This window comes from Bactrocera oleae, chromosome 3 (assembly GCF_042242935.1).
Source record: "Bactrocera oleae isolate idBacOlea1 chromosome 3, idBacOlea1, whole genome shotgun sequence".
NCBI classification, from domain to species: Eukaryota; Metazoa; Arthropoda; class Insecta; order Diptera; family Tephritidae; genus Bactrocera; species Bactrocera oleae.
The window spans coordinates 505,122-531,571 of NC_091537.1; the positions used below are offsets into that span (position 1 = coordinate 505,122).

The window sequence follows — 26,450 nt, forward strand, 5'->3', positions numbered from 1 at the left end:
CGACGAGAACGAGTTGGCTTATAAACATTATACTGTCAAAAATATTATTCGTTACTGTTGTTCAATTCTTAAACATTTCAACGCAATAAACTTTTAGTCTATAATTTAATATATACATTTATTGTCCCACATTACTTTGGGGAAAGGACTTAACAATCCCAAGATGTCGTCATCTGTTCATTGCCAATTGTGGATGGGTAGTGTAAGTAAAATATAATTACATTATTAAAGCATTTCTCTATATATCCCAATTTTAAATAAGTTTAGTTGGAGCCGTACATGACGGAAAATTTTATAATAGCGGCTTTTCGTAAAATGGGTGAGGAGCCAACAACAGTTCGACTTATGAGGAACAAATATACGGGTGAGCCGGCTGGTTATTGCTTTGTTAATTTTGCGACTGACGAGAGTGCAATGGATGCAATGCATAAACTAAATGGCAAACCTATACCCGGAACTAATCCGATTGTTCGTTTTCGATTAAATAGCGCAAGTAATTCATATAAACTTCCTGGAAACGAACGAGAGTTCAGTGTATGGGTTGGAGATTTAAGCTCCGATGTCGATGATTATCAACTTTATAAGGTGTTTTCAACAAAATATACGTCTATAAAAACCGCCAAAGTAATTTTGGATAGTTCTGGGTTTTCGAAAGGCTACGGGTTCGTACGATTTGGAATCGAGGACGAACAAAAATCGGCATTGTATGATATGAATGGATACATTGGGTTAGGAACTAAACCCATAAAAATTTGTAATGCTGTCCCAAAACCAAAGAATGAATTAGGGGTTGCACTTGGTACAACCAGTAATTATGGTTATGGTGGTGTTGGTATTACTGGGACATCGACCACAACAGCGACAACTGCGGATTATTCTCAATACTATGATCCTACTAGCACTTATTGGCAGAACTATAATTCTTGGCAAGGATATTATGATCAGAGTGGAGCAGGAGCTATATCAGATCCCAACAGTGCATATTATCAACAATCAATGGCACAATCTCATGCCAATCCACAAACATTGGCACAACATGCCGAGGCGTGGAGTGCTCAGCGTGCGGCACAATATGAACAACAAGCTGCAGCTACAGCTGCTGCTAATAATACAACTAACGTTGGTGAAGACGATGACTACGCTTTAGTGGAACACAAGTATACACTGGATATAGACAAATTGAATCGGGAGACATTAGATGCAGATCGTCTGTTATATGATGCTCTAGAGAGTTCAAAATGGCTCCCACTTGAACAGCTGGAAACATACTGATTTTTTTTAAAGAAACATAACTAGATTTAAAATTTTTCAAGAAATAAATATGAAGTAAAAACTTTCAAGTGAATAGTTTACTTAAACAAGTTATCGCTGTAAGAACTTTTTTTATTTTAATTAAGAAATTTTCATCGGATTTTAATTTAAGTTTCAGATCAATTTTCATATACATGCATACACAATTTTTATATAAATTCTTGTGCGTCGAATTCCTTTCTGTATAGTTTGGCCTTCATTATTACTTATAAAGCTTATGCTAAAAACCAAAAAACTTCAATTTTAATATTCAATAAATATCTAAAGTTGATAAAAAATATAAGATTAATATTCGGAGTTGAAAACCAATTGAATGTTTGTAATTAGTCTTTTGTATTCTTTATAATAAATGAATATGTCTACCAATACATTTCTGAAAAAACTTTGGTTTGGACCGATTTACGTAACAGAAATGCGAGTAAATAGAATATTAACTCATTAAAAAAGTATTTTTCTTAAATACGATCCATAAATATTTCGTTTAAAAAATTTGTATAATACGAATTATAACCAAAGGAATTTCATTTGGCTTTTTTTGATTCTTTCTTTTTATTTGCTCCACTGCTACTACCAGAGATTTCTTTATTCTCTTTCTTCTCAGGTTTTTCCTCGGGATGATCCTCATAACTGCAACAATCATTTATTTAATATTTAAGTAATATAATAATAATACTTATAAAACTTACGCAAAAAGACTTTTCAGTTCGCCTCGCACCAACGCCACCAACAAAGGAGTACCCATGCACGCAGGAACAAGGTAGAGTAGTGCTGGTTGCGCATGTTTAAATACATGCATTACAAAAATAGTCGCCAAAAGTCCAAGGAAATATGCCACCAAAGTTGAATAGAAGTAAATGCGACTTTTTCGTTTGGAACTATGATCGAAGCGTAATAGTAGCGCTATGAAAATACCTGGAATTACTATATCACCCAATCCTAACATCGCAAAATTAGTTCCACTTAGGCCGTTTGTGGGTAAATCTTGTGGGAAAACCAATTTAATTGGCGCTTCGAAACTTTTGGCTACTGTAACCATCACGTTTGTTCCAAATACCCAGAAAATGTCGTAGAAAAACAGACCACTTAAAAGAATACATCCGGTAACAATGTTGTTAAGATGGAGTAGTTCAACTCCGTTCACAGCAAAAGCTAGTCCGAACATATTATTGGCAATCCAATGTTTTTTATATAAATACCATACGCCGATCCCAGACGAAATGCCCAAACATACGATATCATGCGTTGAAAATTTATAATTTATAATATCCTCTTTCTGCTTTCCTTCACCTTTGGTAAAGTGCATATGAAAAGGAATTTTCGGTACTGCCGTAGGCATCAATGAATTAACGATGGGACTAAGCAAGTGTGCTAATGCGATAACACCCAAGCAAAAGAAATATCCAGTGAGTAGCAGGTTAATATGGTCTTTAGAGAAAATTTTGAAGAACATGTAAAGTCCAAAGAGAGCGGCTGAGGCGATTATAGGGAAGAACATTGCATCTTTTTTGGTCATTGTTTCGGCCTTTTCGCCACTCACCTGAAATAAGGTATATTTGTTATTGCACTAAGTATTATATGTGCAGAGTTAGTCTTCTTTATACAATATCTAATTACCTTTTTGAGTTTGTGCAATTTAACTGAACGAATTGAACCAAATACAATTGGGAGCATGGCCATTACCACCAAACTTCCATATGCAACTACAATGCCCTCTGGTGTGGCTGGAATTTTTTCATTTGTTGTAGTTTCACTGGTTGCATTCTCCACCGCATCTTTAACGGCATCAGTAACGATTTCCACCACCGGATCGGACATTTAGCGAAGCTATGTAATTTTTAACAATTATTGTGCTAAATTTATCTATGATTATTTTAGTAAATAAATTTTATCAAGTTGACCACGCATGCACCACAAATAATATAGAAAAGAAAGTGTTGTACTAGATATTGCACCGTCTCTTCTTCTTACCGACAGCGGTAGTGATGTGTCAAAACAGGTTGGCACTAATGTGAAAACGTGTCAATAAGTTTTGGGATACCATATCTAATCCAAAGCGCCTACCAAACAATAAAATGGTAATCAAACTAATAAGAATGCTGTATGTATTAAAATTTAATACTCTATTTATATTTTTTATAACATATTAGAACGATCGTATAAAGTGTTAAAGAAAAGTTAAGTAATATGTGATAATAATAAGATTTTCCCAGTGAACACTCTGCGTAAGTACAATTAAATATTTCAAAAGCAGCAAGTGTACATCATTATCGACAAAGATGTAAGGACAACCAACTTTACTATAAATCGTACAAATAACTGAATTGACTTGTCATTCCCGGCTATAACTACATTCTGTTTGGAAATTTGTAGATTAATATAAATAAAATAACCACAACTTTAAACGATGGAGACAATTTTGGGAATACGTGGAGAAGACTTTGCCATTGTTGCAGCTGAAACAACTCAAGCTCGATCCATAGTTGTTATGAAGGAAGGTAAATAAATAAATATTTGTAACGGAACATTGATAAATCTAATATATCTAATTTACTAGATGAAAATAAAATTCACAAGATAAATAACAGTCTTGTATTTGCCACAATGGGCGAATCTGGCGATACTGTTCAATTCACGGAATTTATTTCTAAAAATATTGCGCTGTACAAAATGCGAAACAACTACGAACTGTCACCCAAAGAGGCAGCACATTTTACTCGAAAGAATCTTGCGGATTACTTACGTAGCAGAACACCATACCAAGTTAATATGATGATAGCGGGGTAAAAATCATATTCATACATGCATATTCGAATAATAATCTTAAAGTGATTAAATTTTTAGCTATGATGAACAAACACAGAAATCAGCATTGTACTTCATCGATTATTTAGCTAATTCTGTTGAAGTAAAATACAGTGGCCAAGGCTATGGAGCAATGTTTTGTCAAAGTATTTTTGACAGAGAATATAAAAATGGCTTAAACCAAAACGAAGCCTATACGATTCTTGAGCACTGCGTTAAGGAAATACAAAAGCGTCTTGTAATAAATCAGAAAAATTTCAAAGTCGCTATCGTAAATAAAGATGGTTTCAAGTGGATGCCCGACATTAATGCCAAAAATATATGTAACTAACTTAAAAAAACTGATTTCATTATCAGCACCATATCCTTTTGATTTATTTTAAACGTGGTTTATCTTTAAATATTTTTGGGAAATTTTTCAAAAAAAGCAAATATACGAACCAGTTTAAATACATAGATGCTGTATTTATTTATTTGAAGTTAAAAATATCAACATATAGCAACGAAATATCCTCTTTTTGGAAATAATTAGTTAGGTTTATATCATGTGCAAACTGAAGGGGGCCAATCCAAATCTATTTCCACTACATCAAGCGCTATGATATCGATATGTTGTCCAATCAATGACGCCACTGATGGAGTAGTTCGTCCAAATTCTCCATGAACCAACTCCTTAATGTATGTTCCCGCTTGTGTTACGATGTCAAGGATAATTAATTTTTTATTTTGTCTACAAACTGATGGCTTTAGACTATATATAGTTCGAGGTCTTGTGTGGAGTGGTCGACGATGTAATACACGTATCGGAGTCTTCTGTTGGATTTCAAATCCATTCTGAAAATCCAGCCGTTTTAAAATATCTACCGTCACTATGGTGCTGATTTGACAAAGTGCACGGTAGCATTTTCTTTTTTGTTCTTCTCCCATTTTTATGTGTATTAATTCTTCTCGTTTAACTATCTGAATATCGCGAACTGATACCTTCTGAGAGACATCTATATTTTCCTCCATTTGACGGGCTAAATCAGAAGATAGTGACGATCGAAAAGCATTGGGTATTTCCAGCACGAATGGTCGCCCTGCTCCAAGGCACCTAACATCCACATCTTCTCTACCACTTGACATAAAGTTTACTTTTTTTTGATCATCACTAAAATAAAAGAGGTAATAGTATTACATGATGATGAAAGCAATCCAATGTAAAATAAAATATTTGTATAGATAATATAGCATATTTGTTTATTAAAGTGGTTCCTTACCAAAAATAATGAGCTATATTACGAATAATAATCTCCTCTATGCTGTCGTCCATTACTCTTTCGCCATTCAAAACCCATGGCGTATGTGATAGTTTTCGGGAAAGCTTTCTATATCGCCCAGCTACATAGGTTACAGGTCCAATTAGAGAAACTGAATCGAATCTAAGACTTTCGGTTGGTATCGACGGAGGCACAACGAATGCATTTTTGAATAACTCGGAACTTACTCTTAGAGGTGTATATTTTTTCTCAATTAATGATCTTGACATTTTTTCCAATTTCTGACCCTTCTTTCGTGGATAAACCAAGCTATTCAGTTTCTCTAATTGAGTGATTCCTTCCTGTTCTTCCGTATGAATTAAATTTATAGTTAACATTAAGCCATTGCTGATATCATATGTTTTATTTAGTCTTTCGCAAATAGTCGGATTCAAAATTAGCTTTATTGCTTCTTTCAAAGATACGTCGGGTGCCCGATCTAAGTTAATATTATCGCCAAATTTATCTAATAAGGCGTACCACATGGACAATTGGCGTAATTGTAGAACTATCGGAATACTAATAGCAACAACAATTCCATCGCACTCATATTTATCGATGTCAGTGCTCTCTATGGATTGAAGGAGTTGTTCTTTAAAATCTTCTGAAAATAAGCCCAAACATGTTGGACAGACATTCTGGCGTTTTTTTTTATTAGCAGGATCCCCGGTCCAGTCAATTTCCTCGTCATAATCGACATTAACCTGAAATATTCAAATTAGAATAGTTCTTAAATTGTATTCGATTTTTAGTTTGGTACCCGATCAAAATACTCCTGTTTATTTTGATATTCATTGCCACGAGCTTTGAGATAACGTAGTTGGCAAAACTGGCATACACTACAGCATTTAAGGTAATCAATCAGATCCTGATTTCTCATATTAATAACATTACTTTTTAAATATCACGTATTAAACTAGTATGAAGAAAGCCACTTTGATCACACTTCTTTACCTGCCTGAAGAATTTTAAAGCATAGCGTTACACTGCGTTGTCAGTGACTATATTACCATAGAACAGCTGTGAGCTTTGACGTTTCTAAAGCATAATAATTTAGTTTATTCAATTTTCTCCGCTACTATTTCCGACCAAATAAAATAAACTATTTATAAAGAGGTAGATATAGCATTTTCTGAATATCAAGATTTTTTAATTGTGGATATTCTACAATACTAATTAGCATAAGTCCTCAGGAAAGTCTACCTTATATCAAAGAAATGTTACGTCACTGCTTTAGAGCTGTCTGTAACTAGTCTGTAATATACACAGATTATAATTTCCTTTGGCATAAAAACCGTCTTTCAAATACATCTGAAGATTTATTTTGTTATTCTTCAACAGTTGCAATGTCTTTGGGACCATTTTTGCGTACTCCTTTTACGGATTTGACTGGATGTTTGATCAATCACCAAACCTATGAGAAATGTGGAAAGATGGAAATGGAAATGATGGAATGTCTTGAAGCTTACGGAGTTGAAAGGGGTCAAAAAATGTGTACTGATATTATTGCAGATTTCAGTGAATGTGTTGGTGTACAGAAGCAACTAAGGAGGTTCCATGTAAGTTTTAATGTGTGTAAATTTAGAACAAAACAATCAAACCCTTACGTATCATAACTTACAGGCAATGCGTAATGAACGGCTAAAACAATACTATTTTGGTGACCGTAAAAAGGAAGAACTATTTGCGGATCCTCCTAGAGTTGATGCTTTCTAATGAACAAAATTTAATGAAGTTTCTTGAAAAGTTTGGATTTTGCTTTTGCTAAAGAATTTTGTTCTGCATATGCATATAAAAAAATAGTATGTCTATTGGTTAAGGTCCGCAATATATTTAGTAAAAGTAAATAGATAGTAAATCCTTTCAATCATTTATATGACTGCAAATGCATGAATAGAAAAACGTCATTCAAAATATTTGTAAACATTATTTCAAGAGTAAAACTTCAACTTAATTTTTTTTCAGTCAGTCTTATGCTTCTATAGTTGCTGGCACTAGCCAAACATAAAATACGGGCACATAAAGTCACACCAACCACCGGTTATCTTCACCATGTGTGGAGGTGTTGGCAAATATATTGGATAAAAATCAAAACTCGCAGCGGTGCATATGTGCTCGTATCATATAATGTAAATGAACGTTCATTTACGTTCTATGCTCTTATATCCATTGTCTGTTGTGGAGAAAGTATCAGAATTACCATTTCTCAAGTTATTTGGGTTGACAGTTCAATGCCGAATATAAATCCAGGCCTTTTCCATTATTATTGGTATTAGGAGTTACTCTTACAGCATAAAGGAATATAGCTCTGGCAGAGGACGTCAATGAATATTATATTCATTATATATTCATTGGCGTTCTCTGCTCTGGTTCTGGCAATCAAATGAATATACTTCTTTATCGACATAGTCTTACCAGAGAATGTCTTACTTGAATATTTTGTCCAAGTGTCAGATGTGACAGATCGAAGATTTTTATAATCATATGTGCTTGTGCATATATATAAACACATACTAGACGTGTTCTTATCAGAAATAACATTCTCTAACGAGGGAAAATTATTAGCGAATTTGTGACGGAAGGAAGTTGGAAGTGTATACGCAAATAGGATATCAGTATAAAGTTTTGAAAAATTTAACATTTTAAAATACTTCTAATAACTTAGTAAAACCGGAAAGCTCAAATGTAAAGTCGAGTACGAATAGATGTTTAATTGTTTATCCTGTGAGACTTTTATATGCTACCTATATGTATGTGATTACAATTATTTGTGTAAGTTTCAACTTCATTAAAGTATCATGAAAAATAAGTAGACAGAAGATTCTCCCTCCGACCTTCATGCAACCTTCAGTTGTGCCTCACATGTGCCTCACTTTTGATTGGTTTAACGCTCTTATAAGCACTGCTAGCAAAACCAATGCAGTGCTTACTTCATTGTATAAACGTTTTATTGTCGCTGCTAAGTAACACAAAATAAACAAAATTGGGGTTATAAATTTAAAAAAGTCGTCATTGTCTTATTTAGTGCTAAAAGTGCAGTGAGCGAATAGTTATAAACATAACGGTGGATAATCATGATATTCTAATTATACAAATACGTATATACATATGTATAAGTGGATTGTGTATAAGCATAAGTAACGATAAACATTTGTATGTATATAAATACATTCATAAGTGCTTATAAACTCTTACCAAAATGATAAGAACAACACAGACATTTGTACCTAGAAATCTGTATTATTTACACAACAATATAAATCTTAAATAAAATTTAATAAAAATCTTAAATAAGCATTCCTCAGTAAATGGTACAATTAAAATTTCTCTTAGAAATTTTCCTAAAGGGGTGAAGAAATAAGTTCCAGTACAACCGAGTAGGTGAAACACATTTGTTGTGAAATCTCTCTTTGGTAAGTGATATGTGACGTAAAGCCAAATGGATGGAAGGAAATAAAAATCGTTGAGTGGGTACTAAAATATACTGCAACAAATTTTAGGATTTTACGACATTTTAAAAGAAAGCATTACTTGCAATATTCCCTTAGGCTCTTCGTAAGATTAGACTGAGTTTAAGTCATTTTCCCTCAATTACCTTTATCCTCTGAATAATCATCAGCCATTCGTATTTTAGAGTAATTACACCTATAGTCTATTTAAAGCTAAAATATTTGGGTTACATGTGTCTTGCAACTTAAAATGAAGTCGTTTTTCTGGATTTTTGATTTTTGAAGCTACAACATAAATATTATATATATATACAAAAATTTGCATTAAAAAATATTATAAATTCAGCCGTTCAATATTATAAATTCAGTATTGCTTGAACGAAGGATTTTAAGAAAACTTGAAATTCGAATTTTTCTTACCCTTTATAACATGTTTAAAAGATGTATGTATGTATCCAAAATTTGAAGTCCATCGGTTCATAAGTTATCGAGAAATTTGACTACCGACTTCAAAAAAGCAATTTGAGAAAACGCGGTTAAAGTTTCTGAAAGTCGAGTCGACCGTAACTACGAGCTTTAAACGCCCATACATATTTGGAAATTAGGCTCGGATCGGCTTGAAATTTTCAGACAATATTTTTCATGAGTTGTACAATTGAATAAATTTTTTGAATATTTTTCTTGTCATGGTTAAGGTTCTGCCCACACAAAGATCCCGTGATCCACACTATCAGTCTCCTTACCGAAAATAAGCGAAAAAGCGGAAGGTTTGAGAGTTTTAATAAACATCAAACATCATCAATGGGTTTGTTTTGTTTTAATAACATTTGTAGAAAATTCGGCCAGGATCTAAAAGTGATTAAGAAAAGTTATGATGGCAGATTACTTATAAAGAAATTGTCAACTGGAAAATTATAAGTTTTAATGAACATGTGTTGGCACCAATATATCCAAAATCGATCTTATATTAAGGGTAACAAAACCACTATAGACCAGTGCAATATTTTAGATTTAAATGGCATATACACACATTTACCATGTGTATATATTTAATGCACCACAAGATGAAACTGTATATTTATTATTTGGCAATACTATGTCTTTGACTTTAGACGTGAAACTTGATAAGGACTCTTAGAAAAATTCGATGTTTTAGCATTATACGTTGACAAGAATATTATGTTATCTAGTGTTATTTCAACACTATTTCATCAATTAAAATAATATAAATTTGATGTACATACATACTAATGCACATACATTGTGAATCATAAATGCTAATTTCATTTTCCAGAGCAAAAAAGAACAGTCAAGTCGTAAATTATCTACACCATGTGAAGTGATATTAAGTTATAGCATTATGTAATATTTTTATTACATATTTACATTTTGATCAACACAAATAACACAACTTTAAGTGCCTTTCAATATGTGTGCCATGTAACGCTTTAAAGAGAGTACACCTGTAGTACTCTCTTTAGGGTATAGTTGGCGCTCAATAGATCCCTTTCAAATATAATTTATTTAAATAACCAACCAAATATAAATAGGATATAATGGAGATTTATTTCGTTGTAAAAAGGTTACAAACTATTTTGTTATTTATCAGTTTTTATAAAAATATCATTTTTGTTATATGAACTAAGATAGGTATTGATGATAGTAATTAATATTCAATACATGCTTGTGACGTAAGCTAATAATTTTTCAGATTCATTAAAAAGTCAGTCAATAATTTAATTTCCACTTAAACTTAAACTTGAAAATCAACAAGAACCTGCATGCGGATATTTTCGGAATAAAAAGAGATAAGGTATTAAAATGAGTCAAGGGCAAAGTTCTAATTCGGGTGGTCAATTTATGGATCGTGGACGCATGAATCAAAATGGGGTTGTCCAGCCTCTTTTGACAGGTGAGTCCGTTTAATAAATGATTAGTATATTCTCCTAACCCCCATCCATTCAGATTATATAGTCATCTATTACTAAATATTTGTCTAGAAAAACTGTAATATATTTTCATAAGAATTATTTTTTTCTGTCAGAATACCATATGTACAAGTACATAAGCAGTCATAATTACAAGTATATAATTACTCGCTACTTACTTATTAAATGATAATTTTTACATCAACTTTTAACAAAATAATGTATTTTCTTAGATCTATATCAGATTACGATGGCATACGCTTATTGGAAGTCGGGAAAAACTGATGACCAATCGGTGTTTGATTTGTTCTTTCGAACGAATCCGTTTCATGGAGAATTCACCATATTTGCTGGACTGGAGGAATGTCTCAAATTTTTAGATAGTTTCCACTATTCAGAAAGCGGTGAATACTCTATTTTATTATATCATTTAAAACAAATTAAATTGTACAATATTTTCTTATTAGATATTGACTATCTGAGGCAAACATTACCGGAAGGTGTAGAAAATGATTTTTTTGAATACTTAGCCAGTTTGACGGCAAAAGATGTTACTTTATACGCCATCGATGAGGGTACAGTGGCCTTTCCAAGGTAACCAAACCCTAACTTCTTTTTTAAAATGAGAAAGCTTTAATGCACATTGGTCTTTGCTTTTATGATATAAATAATTTATGAATTATCTGCAGTACTGTTTACAAATATTCCGTCCTTACATATACGAGTATACACATACATATATTTCCACAATAATTTAATGACAATGAACTTTTTGATAAAGTACAATATATTTATAAAATCAATTAAATATTTGTATATAAAATGAAACAGGGTACCTATTATCAAAGTTGAAGGACCTTTGATAATTGTGCAGCTCTTGGAAACAACATTATTGACGTTGGTGAATTATGCGAGGTACATTAATTTTTTTAAACGTTTACATAACCGTATCTATGAATTTCAAGCACATTTAATTTTGATTGATTTTAGTTTAATGGCCACGAATGCTGCTCGTTATCGTATGGTGGCTGGAAAACATGTGAAACTTTTAGAATTCGGCCTACGACGTGCTCAAGGCCCAGATGGAGGATTATCGGCATCAAAATATTCTTACACTGGTATTTAATATTGATTCCATTGCTAAAATTTAGACATTTATTTTTCCTTTTACGAACACCAGAAAAAGTTGAAAGGCTATAAGAATTAGTTTTGCAATCAAATTACACGTTGCCACGGTAGTAATCGCATGCTTATTACATATAATCAATTAAAAGTACTGTGTTATAGATCCATCACCTATACAGGTGTCTCATTGATTTAAATGATTCAACTATTTGCCCACTGCAAATAATTTTTCGACTATTGCTTGATGATGTGTTTGCATGCAACCACTTTTATATGCGGCAATACTATATCATGGAGCATGAGTCAAGAGTAAATTAACACTTTATATATTTACAAACACATTTAGTTCCTAAATACATAGGCATGCCTATGTATGTATAGGTGCATTTCATACTCTTGCGATTATTGTTATTGAGCATTACTCAAGGTAATAAACAACAAAAAGTGTCTTTGTTTGATTGCGGAAATTCCTTCAGAAAATAGCAAATGGAAAGTTGTTTTGAAAGCATTATCCATACAAAAGTACGCCCATATTTAGCATTTGTTTTGCCCAATTAGCGTACCATTTGGTGTCGGGCTATTTTTCACGTCTGACGTATGAAAGTACCCTCGAAAAGGACCATGCGTAATACTATAGAATTTTTCTATACTTTTTGCGTTGTGCAATATATCACGGAAACATATTATGTAAAAAGAGATTTCGTTTTTGTGCTTTACAAAATTTTTTTTTTTTTTGTATTTTTGTGTACAATATATAAATTTATATTTGAAGTGTATAAACTTAATACAATTAAAGCATTTTTCGTGAGAAATATTTATACATTTATCTATTAAACATATGTAATATTTTGTTGTCAAGGGGGCTTCGATGGAACATCTAACGTGCTGGCAGGAAAACTTTTCAATATACCTGTCAAGGGCACCCATGCGCATGCTTATATTACATCATTTTCTGGAATTGGAGAGTTAAAAACCCGTCTATTAAGACATAAGACAACAGGTATATCGAAGCATTCATGTAATAATTTGGTTGATGACCATTATCTTGAATTAATTCATCAGGTATAACTGGTGATCTATTGGATCACGCTGTCCGGCATCGGCAGGCATTAGCACAAGTGCTGGACGTATCACAGGAGGAGTCTAGTGAAGGTGAATTGGCGGCTATGGTGTCCTATGCTATAGCGTTTCCCGATGGATTCATGGCGCTAGTCGATACGTACGATGTTAAGAGGTATTTCGCTTCTAGGCAGATTCTCTCGGAACTACAATTTTTCTATATTTTGTTGTTTACATTTATACATATTGAACAACATATCATACTTTTCTATGAAATGCTATCACAAATATGGTATTTAGCTTTAGCCCAAGTCAAATTAAACACAAATTTAAAGCTAGTAGTATACATACATGAATGTATGTATGCAACATACATAGGTACAAAATACAAACAGTATAGAAAATGCACGTCCATATAACATATTTAAGTGTTCTATTTTTAGGATTCGTCATTATAAACATTCACACGTTTATGCCTATTCAAATCGGGTAGGATAAGCGATAATATACATATGAATGTATATCATATATCATATTTCATTAATAAAATGTGTTATTATGTCTTGTCCCGCTATATAAATGTTTAGCTTACTTAGTTTGCGAAATAAGTTCGTATATGTACATATAAACCAATGTATTTAACAGCAAAGTACAAACTGCGAAGTCAAGCAAAGACAAAAGTGTGACAAACAATTACGATATTCCTATGAACTTGTCACAATCTAACGGCCACATTCTGCAGGAGACAGTTAATGGATATTTTACTGCAAATGACGTGCTTGCTAAAAATGAAAGTCTAGTTGCTACGAATGAAAGACAATGTATTGGTGCATTGCTGGACCTTAATGATGCAGTTAAATCAAGTACGCTCTTAAATTCAGCCAGTAAACCTAATATCATTTCTATAAACAAGACAACCGATAGACAAACTCTAACTTCTGCTCCAAACGCGTATCTGCCAAAATATGTCGCGAAGTCATTCAGGTAAATCAATATTAGGCTTTAAAATTCTCGAGAGCGTTCTCTAATATTTTTATCATATTTTTGCGATTAAATTTATTCCTCGCCCTATACATTACTATACATACATTTATGTATTAAAAAAATTTAGATGATAAACATAATTGTAATATTGGTATTTTAATACGCCGATATTCGTAAACAGGTGCTTTGAATTCCTACATAAAAAGTGAAGTAATATTTACTTCAAGTTTCGAGGCTGCATTTACACGTTTTTCTCGAGCTGCTATCAATTGAAAATAACGAATTTATAATTCTACCATATGTATTGTACATATATAGCAATAATTTGTTATTTTTTAATTTTACGGTTAAAATTCTTAAACTTAAAATACATAAATTTACAATGGTACATACAGGGAAGTTCCATAATACTAAACATCCACACTCATAACGTAAATGTTAATGCGTAAGTCCATACGTTTTTATTTGGATCCGTTCCTGCATTTAAAGTCCATAACATTTGTAATGTATTATTGATAAATTGTTCAATTGATAAATTTGTCTAAGGAATGGATATTCATTTATATACATACATATATTATTAAATACCATACATTTGTTTAAACAGAAACGTCTATTTAAATATAATGTACATTTATTGTTGATCACCAGTATCCCATTTCTAACATATAAACACATATACACAGTACATACATACGTATTTAAGCATGCATACCTAATCTACATTAATATTGAGATGTGTTTGTGAAAAATTACTTATGGTTTCCTTTGAACACAAATAACGATTTACTAAAATGAGAAATCCTCAAAATTAAATATAAATGACTTCCCGGCACTATTTTGGCAGAGGTATGTAAACCCGAATCCATAAATATATCTTCAATAAAAACAAAAAACAAAACAAAAACGAGCATAAAAGTGTTTGTTATCATGCGTGCTGCCAACTAAAACATCAGTACCATATATTACGCTTGTTGTGTGTGCATTATGCGGATTGAAGGCGGCTCACATATGCACATATTATGTGTAAAGCCATAATATTTAGTTTAATGTGTTAGCTCTACTACAAACTTCATTATATACATCAACAAAATGCGTATACCATAGTTTATCTCCATAACATTTGTTGTTAACAAAATGTCGACTATACTAATGTGGTGCATACTTATGTACGTATTCATATAAAGTTACACCCATAAGGACGAAAAGGTACATGTCTTATATAAGCAAGAAATTACATTTGTTTTCTGTCTTTGAATTTTCATGAGTCTTTTCCCGTCTTTTGTTTATCCATATTTAAAGAAAAAATGTGAAATTGTGTCCGAGAGAGCACACTGCATGGCTTATGTGTTTCTTGTGCATTTTTAGTTTAACAGTTAACTTTGTTTTTTTAGCTTTCGTGTGATCATACAGTAGTATATATTAACTTATTATTATTATTTTTTATTTAGAACACAGATTTAAATACGTAGCTGCACACATTTCTCATAGATACATATGTATAAACGATTTGTAATATCAACAAACAAATCTTCAAGTGCACACAATAATACAATTAGGATGAGATATATGATCACCAATCATGCTTGTAGCTTACCGATTCCTAGCAGAAGCAGCAAAATAGTTTCACTTTTAAACACATTCGCTCTTTTTGGAGTATTTTAATCAAACATGCAAAAGCACGATTCTTGAAGTCAAATATATTTACTTAATAGTTAACATGTAACCATCAACTGCCGACCGTTCAAATATTGCCCAATGGACAAGAGGAAATATGATTGGAATTGCTACAAAATTTTGAAAAACTAAGAATTCTATGAAAATGATTTGATATTAGTAAGCACAGACCAATTTGGACAATATTGGAACGGTCTCATGAACTTAGTAATATTTTTGTAGGCGTATCTAACTAGTTAAATATCGAAACAATACACGATATTATAAAATTTTAATTTCACTGGATTATATTGTTTGCATTTGTAATTTTATACTCCCTATTCTCTCTCAACTGAATTCCGTCCATAGAAGCGGGCTTTTGAATTTCTGTGCTGTTGCATTGGCGCTCAACGATTTGGGATATCATGCAGTTGGTATTCGCATAGACTCCGGCGATTTGGCTTACTTATCTTGTTTGGCACGCGAATCTTTTGAAAAGGTTGCCGATCGATTTAAGGTGCCATGGTTCAATAAGTTAACAATTGTTGCATCGAATGACATCAATGAAGACACCATTCTCAGCTTGAATGAGCAGGGTCATAAAATTGACTGTTTCGGAATCGGTACTCATTTAGGTAAGCTCTATGTGCATATATGAAATTGTACATATATATATATATATATATGTATGTATCTGTTACTATGTCCAAAGAATATATATGTATATATCTATTAGCACAGAATAATGCACGTATTTAAAACTATTTCTTAGTAACATGCCAAAGACAGCCAGCCCTCGGTTGTGTGTACAAGCTAGTTGAAATAAATGGACAACCACGCATTAAATTGAGCCAAGATGTCGAAAAGGTCACGATGCCGGGTAACAAGAATGCTTTCAGGTACATATTGTATTATAATTGGTTATGGCACATTTTATTATTTACATACATCGGCCGAATATTTCCAGATTATACAGTGCTGATGGACATGCCCTAATTGATTTACTACAGAAGGTTTCGGAACCACCTCCAAGTGTTGGTCAAAAAGTTTTGTGCCGTCATCCTTTCCAGGAGTCAAAGCGGGCTTATGTAATTCCCTCCCATGTTGAATTATTGTACAAAGTATATTGGAAGGACGGCAAAATTTTACAACAGTTACCTACATTAGAACAAGTGCGAGAAAAGGTAAAGATTTCGCTTAAAACGTTACGGAATGATCACAAGCGCACACTTAACCCAACGCCCTATAAGGTATGCAATATCTAACTTTTCCCATAATATTCTTATTTATCAAATTAATAAATGTATTGTCTGTGATTTTGTTCTTACAGGTGGCCGTCAGCGACAATTTATACAATTTTATCCACGATTTGTGGTTACAAAACGCACCGATTGGCGAACTCTCATGATCTATATAATTTTCTAATTTTCCAAATGAGTTATGGTGCAAATCGTATGAATATAAAATTGGAAAAGAATTGTTAGACATAGACACCGATTTAAGCAAATTACAATTAGAACTCTCAATTCAATACATTCGTAGGTTTATATATGTATATATGTATATGGAAATCGGATTGGGGAAATATAAGGTACGCGTTACAGAAAATACAATTAATATACATATGTATATACATACAATAATATATACAGATTACAGCACAACTTATCAGGAATGCGTCTTGTGCCTTATGTACACAGACACGATTATATGTAAATGCATATGAATGTAAATTCGTTTGCATGACTCTTAAGTACAATTATTAGTTACGCAAATAAGCGCCATTGCAGTTATGTACACATAAATGTGTATATACATATGAGCTTTTTAATAGATGTTAGTTAAACAATAAAATTTGCACAACTTACCCTTCTCTAAACCCTTTATTGTGTATAGAATGCGTAACTAAAATAGCATTCCGAATTAAGTAAGCCACAATATAGGCAATTTCTTATTAATGAACATTATTTGTCGGCCTGACGCACCCAATGTAGTTTCGATTTATAATGTCTGTAGTTAATTAAGTTACATATTATGACATCAACAAAGCGTACACACTAAAACGTATTTTGAGATACCAGAAAATTAAATAAAAAACGTGTGTTTAAAATCAAGTATTGATTTGTGTTTGTCAATTATAAAATAAAAGATTAGAAACACAAAAATAAAATTTGTACAAAAAAAATATATATATAGTAATATTCCGATTATTATTATTGGGAGATATTATATGTAAACTCTTTATAGAGAAAATTACCTGACTATTAACTCGTTAATTTGTAGCGTTGCTTTCTTCATGAAAAAAAATGGAAACACACATATTTATTTTAAAATTTTTATTAATTTATTGGTTGTATCATTGTCTTGTACATTTCAAAAATTCATATCCTTATTAAGTATATTGTTATGAAAGATCTTTATAATCTACTGTCAATCGTCACAGAGGGATTGTTCATCGATTTAAGTATGCATGTATTTTGTATATTAAGTTTCCGTCCGTTTATTTTCACGTGGGGACATATGTATGCATGTATGTATGTATAGTATATAATTCACTACATAATATGAAACTGTTTAACGTTGAAGATAAATAACTTATATATTTTTGTCACTATTTACTATTCCGCTTTTATATATGTATGTTCTTAAATTCTTTATTGTTTGGTTATAGTTCTTTGATTAATTATCTGAGTATTTGTACACTTCTTGCTTTAAAAATTGTTAATTAAGGAGTAGTCATATAATGCAAATCGTAATGTGGATACATTGCTACTCGGCAATGTTCTCTGTTTTCGTATTACAACTTAAAAAATATTAATAAAAATATTATTGTTTTCAATATATTTCTTTATTTTTTAGAATTAGGTGTTTTATTTCCCAGTTCTCCTGGTTCCTTTTGTTGTTGAGAGGTCTTTGGCATTTCAATTACTTAAGTATATTTATACGATTGTAGCAATATTTTATCTATAAAGTTTTCAATTTAACAAATTGCTTCTTTGACCATAGAAATCACGGTACTAAACTTCAGTAAGATTTATAAAAATGTCAGATAATTGTGTGCTCGAATAGAGTATTGGATGCTCACTTTCCCTTTAAGTATATTTACTTAAACGCAATCAACGCATTCTCCATAACAAGGATGTTTTGTATATGCTTATTTCAACTAGATTTAACCAGATTTAACAACACTTAAATGATTTGCTTTATTGCATCAGTTATTTTCTCTTCCGATTGAAGCTGTACATAAAGGGATTAACAATGACATAAAAACGAAATGTTTTTTTGTTTGCTGAAATTCTAATACAGTATATACAAATTTCTAATATATACACAATACGTTCGGTTTTTAACCAACCGTCAACGCAATATATTATAGTAAAATGTTGTCTTCTCTACTCCAAACATGTATAAGGATAGGCATACTTATCTATAAAAATATGTGTCTATCCCGGAAAACAAAAAAAAAAAACTTCCTCAAGAATAACATATATTCAAGTATTTCCCCTTTGACAATAAGGAGAATTAGAGCTGACGCTGAATAATGTGGCGTTATCCATACATATATAAATATTAAAAAAAACGTATTGAAAATTAAATGTCACCAATTTTCTAATAAGTTTTATTTGTTTTTTAACTAAAGTTTATAAGCTCCCTTAATAGTTAAATCTCCAAAAATTTTGTAAAATGGAGAATAATGTTCGTCGAGTTTTTAACAGTAAAAAATGAAACACGCAACTTATTACAAATTATTGTAGTTTTATTTTCAGAAAATTTAAACTTCTTTTTAAGCTTACAATAACACAAATTCTTAACTGTCATCATTCATATATCTTTTCAATGTAATGTAATATTGTTTTTTGTTTTTCGTTTCTACAAACAATATGTTTACAGTCAAGCCGACTATAGATAATTAATTTTCAAAAATGTTATGTATATGTGTATATTATAGTAGCTATTTTGGATACTTAAGTATTTTTGTGTTTGAATTTTAATGATGTACAAAATTACACAAGTGGTAACCTATTCAATCTTATTCTTAGAAGGTTATGTTTGTTGTGCTAGCATCATACCCTCATCGGAATTGGAGTATTTCAACTCCGATAGCATATCTTGTACGCAATTGTAATTTTGCACCTTTTTGGTATTGTTGTTATTATTATTATTATTATTATTTTAATTAACATAAATGGCTTTTCATATTATTTTACTATTTAATTTTTATTAACAAACTTATTTGATTTTAGAAATCTTTACAATTTGTTTTTGTTTTTCTTTGCTTTTTTAACAAAACAAAATCACATTGAATTGTTCAAATTTATTGAAATTTATATTCTAATTTGGTCAAAATATTAAAAGACAACAAAATATTTTTGAAATATACATATATAAAAATAAAACAACGATAAAGTGACTAAGGAGACACAAAGGAAGGCAGAATCGTATGTAGGGTTATTAACGTTCTAATGCTAAAATAAATATTATAAACAATACTAAATAAAAAAATATTAGCAATTTTTGTACAATTAAATAATGTCAAACGAACTGAGTAAGTTGTTTGCGCATACATGTGTAATTGAAATAATTCTATATGTATGTGTGATATAAAATTATTTCAATTACACATGTATTCATATTGTGGTTAACATAATAATGAGTTAACATATCTATGTATGTGCTGTATACATATAGTACATTGTACATATATGTTGTTTCACCTTTCAATTAATAAAAATATATTGATCACTTATTTGATTATACAAACATGCATTTTTCATCAAAAGTGATTTACATTTTAACTGGTGGGCTTATCTGGCTTGTTTTGCGTCAAACATAATAAACAAATATACATATATCATATATTATATATTATAAATACAATACATACGTATATTAATAATATAGTTAGAAGAAGTAACTATATTAATCAATATTTAACAATTTTAAGGACTAAGTGTGCACCAGCATAGAAAATACCCGGATTTTTGAACAATTTTATAAAGATATTCACATACAAAAATGCTGAAAATGCAAGTATATGTGTATTTGCTATGCGTGCTTGTTGAACTCAAATATAGCGGGAGTTATCGAAAAACAGTAGTAAATAAGTATACTTATGTGTGTGTGCATAGCTTTTTTTCTGTATCGTTTGGTTCTAATTATATTTTTAACGAATAATAATTAAACTACGGACATTAATATACATATATGTACAAAATAAATGAAAAAGGCCTACTTACAAATATTGAATTAATATTATAAATATACAAGTATGTGTATGTACATATGTAGGTTTCTTAAATAAATTGTTTGTTTTAATTCCTTTTAAAGCTTTGGTTTCAGTAAATATTTATATATTTGTATGCTTATTTTTGCACTTTAAACAGAATAACAAGAAAATACAGAGCAGTTGTTTTAAAAAATCCAAAGGAAATTACTGGGAGAGCGTACTCGAAAAACGGGACATTTACCAAAAAACTGGTAAAAAAAAAAGTAAGGTTGTTTGCATATGATAGTAAAGGGTTTTAGTGATTTAAGAAAGAAGTAATTCTCAATATTTTGTAACAATTGTTTTCAGAACAAACGGTGTGTACAAAAAAACTTAGCAAACGAATAAAACGGTTTGTATTATTTATGTTATGTATGTACATATAGTATGTGAATACACACGTGGGTATGCGTTGAAGCTTTTCACATTGTGTTCACCTTGCTTGTTATGCTTAGAATCTAGTTGATTGCATTAACCATTAACTTTTGTCATCTAACTATTTTCCAACGATTATTTCGTGAAAGCAAAAAATTTATGTGGAAGTTCTTAAAAAATTGTAACGGTTCATAAATTTGAAATATTTCAATATTCCATAAACACAAACACATATGTATGCATGTCTTTATTTAATGTATCTGAATAACTGTAATACTTTAGTTCAGTATTCTTCAGCATTTTAAACCAAGGAAAATCCTTGAAAATTACGTCTTGATGTGTGAACTTGTGGTAAGCTTTGAAGCATTTTAGCATGGCAGCTGCTACATAGTAGACTAAATTTAATTAAAAGAGAAGCACATAAATACATTATGTACATATGTGAGTATTTGGATTATTTACACTACAATTATGAATTGTACTGTTCACAAAGGAAACAGAGTAAAGGTGTGTATTTATGTATGTATTTGCACTTGTACTAAGAAAGTACTCTCACATTAGCATGCTAAATGAGCTTATCATGTTGGCCTGGTTTGATGTACTCTATCGTAGACCCTTCGAACACGCCGACTATCAGTCTTATTGCTTTGTAACGGTTACATTATCTCCTCTTTGACCCATAACTCGGTGTTTGTTGTCGGTGTTTCTTTTTTACTTGCCTTCGTGGCGAGAGGTGTTCGGGTCACCTGATCTTTACATATGTTATTGTTGTTAACTTTAGCACTGACGCTGAATTTTTCGTCGTCGAATTTTGTAGCCTTATGGACTTCATTTGATTTTCCCGACGGCATAGATTTGCTGAGAAATCTTCTATCGCGTGTACAATTTTGCTCTTTTTTAATGTTCAATGCCCCCACTTTCATATTTTCACTGTTGTCACTAGTTTTAATCTCATCGCCAGTGCTGTCTTGAACATCCTCAAAACTTTTTTCAACTTCGTTGAACTTTGTCTTTTCTTTTACTTTTTCCAAGTCCTCGCGATCATCCGCAGGTTCAGATATTTTTGCAAGTGCGTCAGATGCTGACATTTGGGCTTTCTTCATTGACAATTCATCACTACTATTGCTGCTGTCGAACAACTGTCCTGCAGTTGCGGCTGAATGAGGCGACAGGGGCGTACTTGCTGTCGGTACTATACCTAAAGAGCTGCTGTGAGGTGCTTGAACATCTGTCTCTACCGTATGTGAGCTCGTTATGGGTGCGCTGCTTTCATCTCCGTCTTCATCGGATGTATTTGTATCACTGCCGCTACCATTTGTAAGAGTAAAACGGGAGGCCTCCGCTTCATCATCATTTTTATTTTTTGAGCACTCGTTGTCGTAATCCGATAACGGTGCCTCGTCTTCCGAATCGAAGTTGGGATCATGATCAGTTGCTTGTGATGTATGTTCTACTAAACGCCCCATGTTTTCTTTATTTATTGCATACGTTCGGTTTGAGCTGTCACTGCTTTCACTGCCGCTTTCGATTCTAGAACGCTTCGGTTGCGGCTGTGTAGCTATATCAATTTCATACACATCATTTTTGCTGTTCGCTGTTTCATCACCAGTTTCTTCGATGTCGATGTTACTTCGGATATGATCAACGGTATCAACAGCATTATCGGCCTCCTCACTTTCCTTATCACTCCCATTATCGTCATCATAATCGTTTTTCTTACTGTTGCCAGAAGTTTCCTGTTCAACTTCATTTTCGCTGAATTGATCATTTTCCGATTGATTCCTTTTCTTTCTTTCGTATAACTTTGTTTGGCTATTCACTTTCACTAAGTTGTTATCATTTTCGCCGCGGTCAGTTTCTTTGGTTAGACTGGTGTTTACAAAATCGTTTTCTTCTAAGATCGTTAATGATTTTTTCAATGGTAAGCTGCGAATCTTTTCATCTTGAAAACCTTGTTGGTTGTTTAAACCATTCGATTGAATAGGGGTCTCATGTAAACTGAGAATTTGCATATGGTGTCGACACGCTCGCAGTTGCTCTCGTAGTTCTCTGATCATTACGTCACGTTTGTGTGTCATTTCGCTCAGTTGAAGATTACTATAACGCAGTTGTTGGTTTTCGTGTAAAACTTTCCTTAGCAGTCCGAGTACTCGATCTCGTTCTTTGGGCCCGGTATCACGAAGTGCTTCAACGGCCATATCCCACGGTGCTAAAATATTGCTGCTATCCGCCTCTCCATTCACACTGTCATCGTCAGTGTCTGTTGACAGCTCGAATTCGGAGCCGACGTACGGCAGTCCGTTGTATGAGCTTTGAATCTGGGATTTTTGCTGATTTTGTGCATCCATCACATCTGCCCGCATTAGAACTTTTTTGGAGTGGGTGCTCAAATTTAGCCCTGTTGTAGTGGAAGACTGTGAAGGCGAATGTTTTACATGCTGTAAATTTGGTTGAGAGCGGATGAGGATGTGTTGGTGTTGTATTGTTGATAGCGCTTGGTGTTGTTGCTGCTGACGTTGTTGATCGTAAGCTCGCTGATTGTGCTTATAAAATTCAAACTGTTGCTGATGCTGTTGCAATATTTGCAGTTGGGGTTGTAGCTGTTGTTGTTGTGGTGTGTTATTGGGTTCTTGTTGTGTATGAAGTTGGGACAATGCAGCTGTTGGAGGTAGTGATGGTGGAGGTGTTGGCGATCTTATTATATTCGACCGATTGATTAAGTTTTTGCTTATCCGAATTCGGCTATGCAATTCGTTGTGGTTACTATTGTTGTTGGCAGTAAAATTTGCTGTTATCGGTGTTGGCAGAAGCTTGGCATGCTGATTCACCGTAGCAATAAGCGGCTGATTTGGTTGATCTCGGCTGGATTCTCGTCTATGAAGGTAGCACTGCTCATTGTCGCCGCTAATATATTTGCTATCGTTGCATGGGGCAGGTGATGTGGAAGATGTGATCTCGTTCGAACCGGAAAATTCTTGAGAACTGTGCGAATCAGTTGGAGAGAGAGGGCACGTACGTGGCGATTGTCCTAAACGGGTTTGCTGCTCCTGATGTACCAAGGTTTGGGCATGCTTGTGTTCCTGTTGATATTGTTTTGAAGGGGGCAGGTGAGCAGGCAATAATTGTTGTTGTGGGGGCGTCGTAGATGCCGTCGACGATGTTGAACTAGCAGAAGAGTTTGAGGTATAAAGTGAATGTCGTCGAGGTTGCAATTGCTGCTGCTGCTGCTGCTCTTGAAGTTGCTGCTGTTGTTGATGCATAACGTCTGCATCACTATGACAACTGCTGCTATTACTATTGCTATTGCTATTACTGCTGCTATTGTTATTGCTTAGCATTTTTCGTTGTTGTTGGTTCATGGTCATCGACATAGGCGACACTATTGGCATAGCCGCAACATTATCGCTAATGGGTATATTGATACGGCAATCGGAAGGATCCTCGTCGCCACCGCTGGTATTAATAAGCGGTGGCGACTGCGGTATCTCATTCGGTGTATTGGCACGTTCTTGTTTTATTTTTAGTTCAGTGGGGCACAAACTTGTCAATGAAACTTGTTCTTGTAGTTCTTGTGCAGATTTTTTTTGCTGTTGCATAGTTTGATGCTGGAGTAAATGTTGCTGTTGAAACTGTTGTATTTCTCGTTCTCTTCGACACCTCTCGTGTTCATGTTGCTCACGCTTCTCTCGTTCTCTTGAACGCTCCTGATCTCGTTCTCGTTCAATGCGTTCGCGATCTCTTTCTCGTTCCCTGTACTCACGGTGCTCCTTTTCTCTATCCTTAGCCAATACGCATTTTCGTGGCACAAGAGCCACATTCGGCTGATAGGTGCGTTCGAAACGTTCGCGATCTGTGCTACGCACTACTCTTTCGGGATTTTGCAACACTGGTGGTTCTTGACTTAAATAGGGTAGTGTGGAGAATGCTGATACCGCGTTATAAGTAGCAGCTGGATGAAGGAAAGATTTCGGTGCCCATGGTCTAAACGCTGACATTGAGCCGATCCGTTGCTGCTGTGCACAATGTGCATACATAAGCGATTGATAGTGCTGATATTCCAGCTGATAGGCAGCCGCGTCTTCAAGACCTTTCGCTTTCTTCGTTGGAACAGCAAGCATTTCAGTGCGCTGCTTATCGTTCATATGAGACACCTGTTGGTGTGGTGGCGGTGCCATACTTGACAGTGAATGTCCCATCTGAGAAGTGAGCATTTCGTCATCCACATGTAATGCATGCTGTAATGAAAATGAGACAAACTGTTATTTCACCAAACATCTTAGCACATACGAAGGTAATTTACAAACATAATATAAGTTATTTATATTAAATAAAAGTTAGAGCTATTCTATCAATTTCTATTGTAATAGAGCAGGAGCTTCGATAAAAAAATATTAAATTTTTTTGCCTTGATGGATTTATGCATTTCGAAAGTTTTACTGATACTCGAGCCGTAAAGGGACATTTTGCTTCAGAAATAATTTTATAGAATCTAGGAGCTGCTTCCAACTAGTAGAAGGGCCAAGTTATAAATTGCTAAAACCGTTAGTTGCTAAACGCAGCTTGTTTATTTGACACCAACACCATTACTTGCTGGCGGTTGACTGCATAAGTAAACCATTAGGCTAGCTACACAATGGTGCTGAATTGTTGATCGAATGTCGTCACTTTGCTACTGCGTTGTCTTAGCAATGGCTGAAAAATAGACAAACAAGCGAAACATCAGTATTGCCGAACGCTAACGACCCATTAGGCGCAATAGTCGTAAAAATCAAGGACCATAAAGACAATCAATAAAAGAAAACTTGAAATACTCAAAGAGAGTTTCTTACTGCATTGGTCTCAGCAGCATTTGGGCTTTATCATCGAATCATCGAAAGAAGCGTTGAAACCACGGCGTTCCTAAGCATCGATGCTCGTGTCACATCAAACTGCTTATTGTTACCGTGAACATCATGCTTGTAGAGAAGCAGCCGGTCAGTTCAGCAAGGCTCCCGGGATGCGTATCTTGCGCAGTGCACATAGAGTTGTACATAAATTATTTAAACCGGGTTATATATACAAATCTTATGGAATTTGTTCAGATTTCTGTACATATATAACTTCTTGTGTGTCCACTATCCTTTTCGCCAAAGAAATATTTTAGATCATCAGCAAATACGCAGCAGTAAAGCCATGGCAAACATATAAAGTTTTCCTT

General features: G+C 33.2%; 7 protein-coding genes across 9 annotated transcripts in view; 4 read left to right on the forward strand and 3 right to left on the reverse strand.

The window, feature by feature from the left end:
• The first annotated feature begins 22 nt into the window (after positions 1 to 22).
• On the forward strand, positions 23 to 1,340 carry Secp43 (tRNA Selenocysteine associated protein). The gene is made up of 2 exons (XM_014230933.3): positions 23 to 202; positions 268 to 1,340. Exons 1-2 carry the CDS (start codon positions 164 to 166, stop codon positions 1,270 to 1,272), a joined length of 1,044 nt encoding a protein of 347 aa, XP_014086408.1. The 5' UTR covers positions 23 to 163; the 3' UTR covers positions 1,273 to 1,340.
• A 5-nt stretch (positions 1,341 to 1,345) lies between these two features.
• Positions 1,346 to 3,291, reverse strand: LOC106614969 (minor histocompatibility antigen H13). The gene is made up of 3 exons (XM_036369583.2): positions 2,926 to 3,291; positions 1,998 to 2,848; positions 1,346 to 1,938 (listed from the first exon to the last, which is right to left on the reverse strand). The coding sequence occupies exons 1-3, from the start codon at positions 3,124 to 3,126 to the stop codon at positions 1,833 to 1,835; spliced, it is 1,158 nt and encodes a 385-aa protein (XP_036225476.2). The 5' UTR covers positions 3,127 to 3,291; the 3' UTR covers positions 1,346 to 1,832.
• A 319-nt stretch (positions 3,292 to 3,610) lies between these two features.
• Positions 3,611 to 4,569, forward strand: Prosbeta4 (Proteasome beta4 subunit). The gene is made up of 3 exons (XM_014230936.3): positions 3,611 to 3,806; positions 3,866 to 4,091; positions 4,153 to 4,569. The coding sequence occupies exons 1-3, from the start codon at positions 3,716 to 3,718 to the stop codon at positions 4,442 to 4,444; spliced, it is 609 nt and encodes a 202-aa protein (XP_014086411.1). The 5' UTR covers positions 3,611 to 3,715; the 3' UTR covers positions 4,445 to 4,569.
• Pus10 (Pseudouridine synthase 10) lies at positions 4,558 to 6,306 on the reverse strand. Its single transcript, XM_014230931.3, has 3 exons — positions 6,172 to 6,306; positions 5,373 to 6,115; positions 4,558 to 5,263 (listed from the first exon to the last, which is right to left on the reverse strand). Exons 1-3 carry the CDS (start codon positions 6,289 to 6,291, stop codon positions 4,657 to 4,659), a joined length of 1,470 nt encoding a protein of 489 aa, XP_014086406.1. The 5' UTR covers positions 6,292 to 6,306; the 3' UTR covers positions 4,558 to 4,656.
• Positions 6,307 to 6,382: 76 nt separating this feature from the next.
• On the forward strand, positions 6,383 to 7,325 carry ND-15 (NADH dehydrogenase (ubiquinone) 15 kDa subunit). Its single transcript, XM_014230898.3, has 3 exons — positions 6,383 to 6,527; positions 6,753 to 6,970; positions 7,035 to 7,325. The coding sequence occupies exons 2-3, from the start codon at positions 6,758 to 6,760 to the stop codon at positions 7,125 to 7,127; spliced, it is 306 nt and encodes a 101-aa protein (XP_014086373.1). The 5' UTR covers positions 6,383 to 6,527; positions 6,753 to 6,757; the 3' UTR covers positions 7,128 to 7,325.
• A 137-nt stretch (positions 7,326 to 7,462) lies between these two features.
• On the forward strand, positions 7,463 to 18,451 carry Naprt (nicotinate phosphoribosyltransferase). Of its 3 annotated transcripts, none has more exons than XM_014231071.3 (13): positions 7,463 to 8,183; positions 10,572 to 10,772; positions 11,022 to 11,192; positions 11,256 to 11,382; positions 11,620 to 11,703; positions 11,779 to 11,906; positions 12,773 to 12,913; positions 12,976 to 13,147; positions 13,618 to 13,956; positions 15,982 to 16,247; positions 16,385 to 16,511; positions 16,580 to 16,862; positions 16,943 to 18,451. In XM_014231071.3, the coding sequence occupies exons 2-13, from the start codon at positions 10,682 to 10,684 to the stop codon at positions 17,018 to 17,020; spliced, it is 2,007 nt and encodes a 668-aa protein (XP_014086546.1). In that variant the 5' UTR covers positions 7,463 to 8,183; positions 10,572 to 10,681; the 3' UTR covers positions 17,021 to 18,451. The 3 variants fall into 3 exon arrangements, with proteins under 3 accessions (XP_014086546.1, XP_014086548.1, XP_014086547.1); XM_014231072.3 differs by lacking the exon at positions 7,463 to 8,183 and adding an exon at positions 8,197 to 8,824; XM_014231073.3 differs by lacking the exon at positions 13,618 to 13,956.
• Positions 18,452 to 19,348: 897 nt separating this feature from the next.
• The window catches only part of Snoo (Sno oncogene), a 73,858-nt gene continuing 66,756 nt past the window's right edge, over positions 19,349 to 26,450 (reverse strand). The window contains exon 2 of the mRNA XM_014231075.3: positions 19,349 to 25,488. Coding sequence (XP_014086550.1) covers positions 21,910 to 25,488 — 3,579 coding nt within the window. The 3' untranslated portion in view covers positions 19,349 to 21,909. The remainder of the gene's footprint in view (positions 25,489 to 26,450) is intronic.

Coding starts and splice junctions, on each gene's coding strand:
- Secp43 (XM_014230933.3), top strand. CDS start 164: ATGTCGTCATCTGTTCATTGCCAATTGTGGATGGGTAGT. Junction 203..267: donor GCCAATTGTGGATGGGTAGT/GTAAGTAAAATA, acceptor AAATAAGTTTAG/TTGGAGCCGTACATGACGGA.
- LOC106614969 (XM_036369583.2), bottom strand. CDS start 3,126: ATGTCCGATCCGGTGGTGGAAATCGTTACTGATGCCGTTAAAGATGCG. Junction 2,849..2,925: donor AATTGCACAAACTCAAAAAG/GTAATTAGATAT, acceptor ACCTTATTTCAG/GTGAGTGGCGAAAAGGCCGA. Junction 1,939..1,997: donor GAACTGAAAAGTCTTTTTGC/GTAAGTTTTATA, acceptor TGATTGTTGCAG/TTATGAGGATCATCCCGAGG.
- Prosbeta4 (XM_014230936.3), top strand. CDS start 3,716: ATGGAGACAATTTTGGGAATACGTGGAGAAGACTTTGCCATTGTTGCA. Junction 3,807..3,865: donor CATAGTTGTTATGAAGGAAG/GTAAATAAATAA, acceptor CTAATTTACTAG/ATGAAAATAAAATTCACAAG. Junction 4,092..4,152: donor GTTAATATGATGATAGCGGG/GTAAAAATCATA, acceptor TTAAATTTTTAG/CTATGATGAACAAACACAGA.
- Pus10 (XM_014230931.3), bottom strand. CDS start 6,291: ATGAGAAATCAGGATCTGATTGATTACCTTAAATGCTGTAGTGTATGC. Junction 6,116..6,171: donor AACAGGAGTATTTTGATCGG/GTACCAAACTAA, acceptor TGAATATTTCAG/GTTAATGTCGATTATGACGA. Junction 5,264..5,372: donor AATATAGCTCATTATTTTTG/GTAAGGAACCAC, acceptor CTTTTATTTTAG/TGATGATCAAAAAAAAGTAA.
- ND-15 (XM_014230898.3), top strand. CDS start 6,758: ATGTCTTTGGGACCATTTTTGCGTACTCCTTTTACGGATTTGACTGGA. Junction 6,971..7,034: donor AGCAACTAAGGAGGTTCCAT/GTAAGTTTTAAT, acceptor CATAACTTACAG/GCAATGCGTAATGAACGGCT.
- Naprt (XM_014231071.3), top strand. CDS start 10,682: ATGAGTCAAGGGCAAAGTTCTAATTCGGGTGGTCAATTTATGGATCGT. Junction 11,383..11,619: donor GGTACAGTGGCCTTTCCAAG/GTAACCAAACCC, acceptor AAAATGAAACAG/GGTACCTATTATCAAAGTTG. Junction 16,512..16,579: donor GGTAACAAGAATGCTTTCAG/GTACATATTGTA, acceptor GAATATTTCCAG/ATTATACAGTGCTGATGGAC.